Raw genomic sequence first — 8,473 nt, 5'->3', positions numbered from 1 at the left:
CATGCTGAAACAGAAAAAGGAGATCCAAGGTACACAGGTAATAATAGGTTTGTAGGTTGTCAACTAGTTTGAAATGAATTAGAATTCTCCTCTTTGGATGGAAATTGAAAACCACTCAATTTTTAGTGGTTAACAGTTGTAATGGCAGTTCTAGAAAGACTTTTCTACTCATTTTTGTAAAGGTTGTAGTGCCGCAACAATCTGACTTTGTGCCTGTGCAGACTTTGAAGTTGTCTTCTCCGAGGCTTCAGATCTGACATGCTTGTGAATTGTGATAACTAGCTTCATATTGAGTTGATTTCATATCAAGAGGCTAGATTGAGTGATCAGGTGGTCCAACAGATGAAAATATCTCATCACTGTGAGTGATCAAGTTGAAAGGTCTGTTCTAGATTATTATGGACAGAGGAGAGGAGGTGTCCCAGTTTGTTTCACTTCCATTTATGTGATCAATCACACCTTTTGATATCTACCTGCTCAGTGGTCATGACAGAATTGCCTAATGGTGTGGCATAGAACTTGGTTGTTGGCTGCCTCATTTTCAGGTTCGTGGTTTCTGGAGCAGGAAGGATCAGCATGGATGAAATACTCACCATGTGGAGCCAAATTTTGTTGTGAGGCCTCTGCACCGTAGAGGAAGAATGGAAGATTTGAGTTGCGGAAGCTTCCCATTGCCATCTCACACATGAAATTAGTCATCTCCCAAATGAGTTCCACCCTTGTTGACTTTATTTCTTTTTTCTGATGACTTATTTTTCTTACTCTCTTTCTCTCTCTCTCTCTGTACAATATTGGAAGAGTAAAAAAACCAAAATTATGTAATAGACAGAAAATTTAAGATTTTTTTTTTTTTTTGTATGAATCATGTCTGGGAACTTAAAGACTTATCTTGCTCCATCAGTAGCAATAGATCATGAACAGCACTTAAAAGTTGGGAGTTGATGCAATCATCTGCTCTGAATCTTCTCATTTTCATGTAGCTTACAGTGATGGGACATCCGACTTTTGCCCATAATCTGTCTCTCATCAGCAGGGCATTAACTTCTTTGTTCCAATTAATTTGATGTGATGGTGGGTTCAGTGAGCCAAGGCCAGCAAATTGTTGGGCATGGATGGATGAGAGGAAGCGATGCACCTGTTGTTTTGTGCCACAATAATAATATATTTGATATGACCTTGTAAATGTCATGCACATACTGATCCCCCCTCAGCAGACATGCTTGAATCTCAGCCAACAAGAGGCACCAGGTATTGGCCTCATTCTGTGGTAACTTTGTGCTTAGAGAGAGAGAGTTGAACATATATAACATGTACAATTTTATATTCAGGAGGGCTTGAGGAGGAAACAGTGGTGGTGATGCAAATGCATGGAGAGTTGGGAATGGGTTGGCTCATATGTCCCACCTAGTGTGGGCGGGCGGGGGGGAGGTGTGGGAATGGATGGATACGCTATCACATCCTTCTTTTTGGCTTTTGAAGATTTGGTCATTTGGGGCAACATTGGATTCCATGCACACAGGGACATGGTTTCCAGCTAGCACAAAGGACATCCCCCTCTTCAACAACATTCACATCCCATCATCTCCCTTGTACCACGAATCTCTCTCTTCTCTTATTTTCCAACATGATCTAATCTTATACTAATGTTTTCTTTTTCTCTTGTATATTCTTCAAATACAAGTAATTTGGATTTTTTTTTTTTTTTTGCCCGGTTTCGATTTCAACGCTTGAAAAATGATGGAAGGCTTTTTCTTAATCCCAATTTGGTGCATTTTTACCTTTATCTATCCACTTGTATCGAATAAGAGAAGAAAATAATTACTCCATAGAATTTTTCAATGATAGTACAAATTGATTTGCAAAATCACCGAAAGTAATTTAATTTTAAATGTAATATCTTTTGTATCTTATTCTTATCTGAAACACATTCTTTCCTTTTGGACTCAGCAAAGCAGTCAACATGCAACCCAAACAGGAGAAGAAGAAGATAGTTGACACTGTAATTGTAGATTAGTGATCAAGGTAAAGAAGTTCTTTGCCTAACAGTAGATAGTGACACAAAGTTGCCCGAAAAGTGTTCTACAACATATCCAACTAAGCTTTCTTGCTTTTTTTAATATATATACAGCAAATCCCCAAATTATTTTGACAGAGATCCTACGCTCTACATTTCATTTCTCAGGAGGCTGCAAAACCCTAATTAGCATCTGGGGTGTGTACTCAGGGACATGACATCTGATACAACAACATATGGCAGGCATGAAATCCAGACTGTTGACATGATCGGTGTGCACAAGTGAACAGTAGCATGCACTTAACTCAGTACTGACCATGAACGCTGCATCATTTCGACAAATCAATTGGTGTGCAGCAGCAGTTACTTTCACAAAGGACACCCAGTCCACCACCACCACCACCTACACTGCAGGCTGATGACAGCATAGGAGGATGACCGTATGCAGGTGAGAAGAAACCCAAGCAAGGAGTAAAATAAAAGATTGGAGTGGAGGGCTTTGCTTAGACAACAAGGTGGCGGAAAAGATGAAGAAGAACACAAGGGTTGACTCGAAAGAGTGGGTGCATCCTTTCTGGTCCTTGGAATCTGACACACCAACAAGACTGCTGTGGTGGGAATTCATGGAGGGGCCCCATTAGCAGCTTTGATCCACAGTGATCAACAAGGAGATATAGGAGGATGATGGACCTCATTAGGGTGCATGCAGCATCACACAAGAAGGTATGTTGCAGAAGATAAGCTAAAATCCTTTTTTCTTACATCTAGAGGATAAAGTTAAAGGCTCATAGGCCACACATGCACACACAAACACAAAGCTACAAATAAATGTCACCAGCGGAGAGAGAGAGAGAGAGAGAGAGAGAGAGAGAAGATAAGAGATAAGAAAGAAGAGAGAGATAATAATTGTGGATGGGACCAATGTGCAGGGGGTGGGAGTGGTGAAGCATGACCCTGTCGGTTCTTCCTCAGCTTGAATCCCTCACACAGATCTCCCCACAATCCCCATCTCTCATTTGAGCAGCTGCAGTAAGCTTTTATAGCACTCCTTCTCCCTTCATTCCACCCTTGGTTTCATCCTCCCCACCCCTCTGATGGCAGGTAGGGCACCAAATCCCACAGCCTTCCTACTCCCTTCCAAGCCTCACCATCATTTCTCCCTCATCCTATAGCTTTAGTACTGCACTCTCTTGTTCAGTCCCTCTCATCTTTGCTGCAATAAAGAGGTGTGTGTGTCATGGAGAAGGGGCCCTTCTTCCCTCAAAGATTTTTCCAGCTGATGATTACCTTCCCCCACTGAGTTCCTTCCTTTCCCTCCACCTCCTGAGGAGTGGTGCAGTGCAGAAGGTGAAAGGTTTAAGTCTCAGCTATAGCTATATATTGAGGTTCGACTCATGGAGTTCAGAAACCTGGATGGTGACTTAGGGTTACCTCCTCCCTCCTCCCCCTCCTCCTCTCCCTTGGTTTACAATCCTCCTCCCATCAGAGGATCTGCTTTCTCTAAACCCATCCTTCCCCTCTCTTCCTCTCTTATACCCTCAAGAGGAGGAGGAGGTTGCTGTGACACTGCTGCTACTGGTGGTGAAAGAAATGGTGCTTCTTTTGGGAGCTCCACCATACCAACAGCAACCGAGGAGAATAGTTCTTCCCATTCTAACACAAGAAATCCAGATCCAGCTCCCATCTCTGTCTTGTCTCCAGCTGGAGCTGGTGCAAGTTTGCCCAACTCCATACAGTCCGCCGAAGTTAAGACGGCGGTCACCACAGTTGATGCTTCTGTAAAGTACAAGGAGTGCCTGCGGAACCACGCCGCCGCCATCGGCGGCCACGTCCTCGACGGCTGCGGCGAGTTCATGCCCGAGGGCGGCCCATCCACGCCCGAGGCGCTGAAATGTGCGGCCTGCGGCTGCCACCGGAGCTTCCACCGCAAAGACGGCGACACCGATGTCAATGCCGACAACTCCTATCACCACCACCACCATGGTGCCTCTCATCTTCCTCTCTTGCTCCCGCCTCCCCACCCGCAGTCCCACCCCTACAACCAGCAGAAGCCGTTCCCCTTCGGCTTCCCCTCGAGCCCGCCGTCGCGGGCGGTCCCGCTATCCTCGGCGGTCATGGCGTTCGGCGGCAACACCTGCGGGAGCGGAGGGACGACGACGGAGTCGTCGAGCGAGGAGCGGATCAACGCGGGGGCACCCACGCCGGCGATCGCACTGAGGAAGCGGTTCCGGACCAAGTTTACGGCGGAGCAGAAGGAGAAGATGCTGGCTTTCGCTGAGAGGGTCGGGTGGCGGATCCAGAAGCAGGAGGAAGCGGTGGTGGAGCAGTTCTGTGCCGAGGTCGGTGTGCGGAGACAAGTCTTGAAGGTCTGGATGCATAACAACAAACACGCAAACACGAAGCAGCAGCAGCTGCAGCCGCCACCGCCGCCCGTAGAGCAGGATCAACTGCAGGTGCAACAGCACCAGGAACAGCAGTAATAACAGATTGATGAGGAGAAGAAAGAAGATGAAGAAGAAGAAGAAGAAGTATCCTTGCCATGCTTTCCCTTTTGTCTCAACTTAGGCACTGATTCTTACACGAAAATTTGCAGTGATTTGTGTTGTTTGATCGTTTAGATTACCAGTAAAAGTTAGAATAAACCCCCATCTTCTCAGTTTAGTGGTAGAGATTGTTTGAGGTCAGAGAGCTTCCAAGTTCTTTGTGGTGGCTGCACTTGTGGTCAGAGAACTTCACAACGTGGGTACCGTTCCTCCCTTGAGGTATCTCGTTTCTTCTAAGACATTAATTCCTGCATTTATTGTTCTTTCCATGTTTTCGACATTGACCACTCATATGAAGTAAAACCCCATAGCAATGCATTAAATTCTTTCTTGGGATCCAAGGATGGTACTGTCTCATGATCTCACAACTGATAAGACAAAAAGAAAAAGAAGAAGAAGAAAAGAAGAAGAAGAAGAAGAAGAAGATGATGATGATGATGATGAAACGCATGCATGCTTGGCATCCGGTGCAGATTATTAGAGCAAATCTAACACTGTATCCAATACTAAGCTAATCCATCCTTGGGATCATAGACACATCACACTGTTCCATTAAAGACAGAGCCCAAAATGGAAGTCTCAGCTTTTAGGGACAGTCCCTTCTTTTACTGGCATTGGGATGGGGATTAGAAAAGCAAAGCAAGTTTTGTGACATTGCATGCTGCTTCTCTCTCTCTCTCTCTCACACACTTTGTTACAGGGAAGCATTTCTTGGCACTGGTGCCATTGAGCCAGCATGCAGTGCCTTTTTCTTGTCTGTACTTCCACCATGGTTGCATTAAAGGGATCAAACATCTCCTGCTATTTTCCTGCCTGTATAGCGATTCACAGCTAAAAGTTGTAGGGGTGCAGTAAAATGATTGAAGCGTGTTCTTTGTCTTCTTTATAACTTGGGGAGGCTTAAGCTTGGGATTTTAAAAGTTCTTCTCACACAGGAAGAGAAGACAAAGTCTGTAAGTGGTTGGATTAGGCCAATTCCTTGAGGTTGTTCATGTATGTTAAGCGTGCGAGGATTTAGCATCGATACATATGATAAGCCCATCAAGATTCACAGATGTGTCATGGGGAATGACTAAAATGAATGTGCCATGGCGGCCTCGTATGACTCCGAGACTGCCTGCTTTGTTTGCATTCCCGGCCTTCTCCTACTCCACGGGGAGATGAGGCTTGTCCTGCCTGTTCTTGTGTTCCGCGCTCTCTCGATGGCGGAGAACATAGTGGAGACCTTCGTCGAACACTTGTGTGGATTATGATTCATCGGTATGTGATGAATAAAATCAAGAAGCGATTGAAAACACAGTCCCACATGTATCATGCCCGATGCAGTACTACTGCAAATGGTGTTTTGGTTTTCATTGAGGTGTGCATAAAAAGGTTATAGACCCCCGCCCTTGTCCACCACCGCAACATAGGCATCAAGACTTGAATTGATGCGTATCTTGCATTGGCCATTCAAGACTTTTATCCAAAAAAAATCTCTTCAAAGGTAGGCATCAAGGAATTATAGGGGAATGACAATAGAGGAGAATAGAGAAAACACTTCAAAACTTAAAAGCACAATCTACGATTTCTTAGACAGATAGTATCTAATCATAAATTTTGATTTAATATTCTTGACGGCCAATTACATCTGGTGATTTGGCATGATATTCTACTCCAAGAGTTCATAGTATCGGACAAAATGGGATATCGGTTATAGGTCCAAGAGATTTATGCATAGCGTGTAGTAATAAAATGTATTTACTTTATTTTCATGGTGATCTCGATTTTCTTGTTATTTGTATGCATGATGATGTTCATTTTTTTTTGAAGTTGTAAGTTCGAGGTTGATCATGTCACTTGGGTATCATAAAACTAGACAAAACCACCGACTAAATATATAATATTTGAGAGTACATGTAATATTTGAACCAAATTAATAATAGTATATTTGTCAAATTTTAAGTATATAATATATATATTACTTTCAATGTGGAAGAGGTGTTTCGTTCCTTTAAAAAACAAAAAAAATAAAAAACAAAATCTTCTCTCATGCCTAAATTTTCTAGAAATATATTACAGACTTATATTAAGTACACCAAGGCAGCAAACTGCATGCATACAAGTGCTTTTGTTTGCAGCTTAAGAGGATACGAGTACAGAAAGAGAAGGCTACTAAAATATCAGTGATATCTAATCTTTCTGAAAGTCCTTCGACGGCATCTGTTCTTCATAATGGAAATCTTAGGAGTAGCAATTCACGTCTTCATGCTTCCATTACTCCAACCTGCCAAAATAAAGAGAGAGAGAGAGAGAGAGAGAGAGAGAGAGAGAGAGATCAGAAAACTCCAAGGTTGCTTACAAGATGTAAAAAAACAACATACATACATAAGACTTGATGATTTGGATGACTCGCAACACAAGTTTTTTAGAACAGGAAGAACAAAGCTATCAGGAGATGCAATATGTGGAGTCAAAGAGATTACTGGTATTGCCGGATGAGGGGCAGTCGGCATACGAGAAGTGGCCCTTCTCAATGCGCCGAAGGTCCTCCACGAGCAGCTCGTAGTGGCGCCTCACCTCGTCGGACGTCTTCCCCCCGACGGCACGGGCGATCTTGTGCCAGCGGTCCGGCGTGCCCTCGTCGAACACCGCGAGGGCCTTCTCGAACATCTTGTTCTGCTTCGTCGTCCATGAGGAGGTCACCGAACCGGACGCCATCACGCGGTAGGTTAAGGGTGTTCGATGAAATGCTTGAATGGTAATGGTGAGCCGATACGGTGCTACTTATATAAGCAAGGAGGGAGTAACAATGACACAGTGTTTGCGATGTAACACCACACGGAAATCTATGGAGGGAGTAAAAAGGAAGTTCTTCCTTGACACTCTTCTGCCTGTAGATTATAGAGACAAGGAGAGTGTGTTGATGATAGGATGAGATCTGATTGATCATGAAGCATGCAATGCATTATGCAGGTGGATGCAATCAAACGAATGGCCAATTCAACAGCAATATCTTCCTCTGTACAATGACATAAAGAGCTTAGAGACGCATGAGCTAAAACATGATCTTTTGATGGACTGGCACAAGTGCAGATTCCTCTTTTCACCAAGTTGCTATGGAGGATCTCGACATGCTCGAGCTGGGAAGACATTGATTCTCGGCCAGTTGCAGGTTGATTGATGCTCCTTTGATCGTTTGGTATGGCGTAAGATCCAAAAGAGTAGCTGGCTGTTCCATAGGTTAAAAAGACCCTAGAGGATAGGAACTGTTGCGGATTCTTGAGATATATGGACGTTGTGGTGTTTCGTACATAGACACCCATAGGAGATTCACCCTTGACCTATGAGATAGGAACTGGATATATATATCCTGTGACTAATCGATTCGGTGTGATCTTCTCGTTTGCTCGCATAAGAAGAATACGTTTTTAGATTTGAATTACGAGCGAGTGATCTCTAATTCAAAATCGAACTGTGTAGGATCGGTTCATCGTTTTCATTCATAAAAAATCAGGAACCATAACTGAACCGTTCAGATCCAATTCCTGCCTGTTCGATCCGAAACCGATGAACCAAACCATGGTGCTGAAAGTTGTTTACCTTGTATACCGATGTATAGAGTCTTGAGAGTCACAGCAGCGAAAGTTTGCTTGCTTCAACAGAATCTAGACTGTGACCAAGGATCAAAAGTTGACATCTTCCATCAGATATCGAATGTTGTTAAGGTCCTCGAGAGAGAGAGAGAGAGAGAGAGAGAGAGAGAGAGAGAGAGAGAGAGAGAGAGAGAGAGAGAGAGATCATCCCAAGATAAGAATTGCTACTATGCTGAGCAAAATGCAGACCAGATTCTTGATAAGGTGGTTCTTCTTTTGCTGCAGATTCCAGCTAAATGGTAAGAATCCATATCTGTATCCACCAGAGACAAATCACTGGA

At 43.8% G+C, this 8,473-nt stretch overlaps 1 protein-coding gene and 1 long non-coding RNA gene across 2 annotated transcripts; one reads left to right on the top strand and one right to left on the bottom strand.

Moving 5' to 3' along the window:
- The first annotated feature begins 2,962 nt into the window (after nucleotides 1–2,962).
- LOC135615262 (zinc-finger homeodomain protein 6-like) lies at nucleotides 2,963–4,819 on the top strand. Its single transcript, XM_065113522.1, has one exon. The coding sequence runs from the start codon at nucleotides 3,409–3,411 to the stop codon at nucleotides 4,492–4,494; it is 1,086 nt and encodes a 361-aa protein (XP_064969594.1). The 5' UTR covers nucleotides 2,963–3,408; the 3' UTR covers nucleotides 4,495–4,819.
- Nucleotides 4,820–6,567: 1,748 nt separating this feature from the next.
- Nucleotides 6,568–8,253, bottom strand: LOC135615263 (uncharacterized). Its single transcript, XR_010487939.1, has 2 exons — nucleotides 7,023–8,253; nucleotides 6,568–6,823 (listed from the first exon to the last, which is right to left on the bottom strand). It is a non-coding gene; the product is annotated as an uncharacterized LOC135615263 (long non-coding RNA).
- Between the last annotated feature and the right edge of the window lie 220 nt (nucleotides 8,254–8,473).

This window comes from Musa acuminata, chromosome BXJ2-6, assembly GCF_036884655.1.
Source record: "Musa acuminata AAA Group cultivar baxijiao chromosome BXJ2-6, Cavendish_Baxijiao_AAA, whole genome shotgun sequence".
In the NCBI taxonomy this organism is placed as follows: Eukaryota; Viridiplantae; Streptophyta; class Magnoliopsida; order Zingiberales; family Musaceae; genus Musa; species Musa acuminata.
This window is presented reverse-complemented; position numbering and strand designations above follow the sequence as displayed.

What these genes read in the sequence shown, in the direction of transcription:
- LOC135615262 (XM_065113522.1), top strand. Translation starts at nt 3,409, where the DNA reads ATGGAGTTCAGAAACCTGGATGGTGACTTAGGGTTACCTCCTCCCTCC.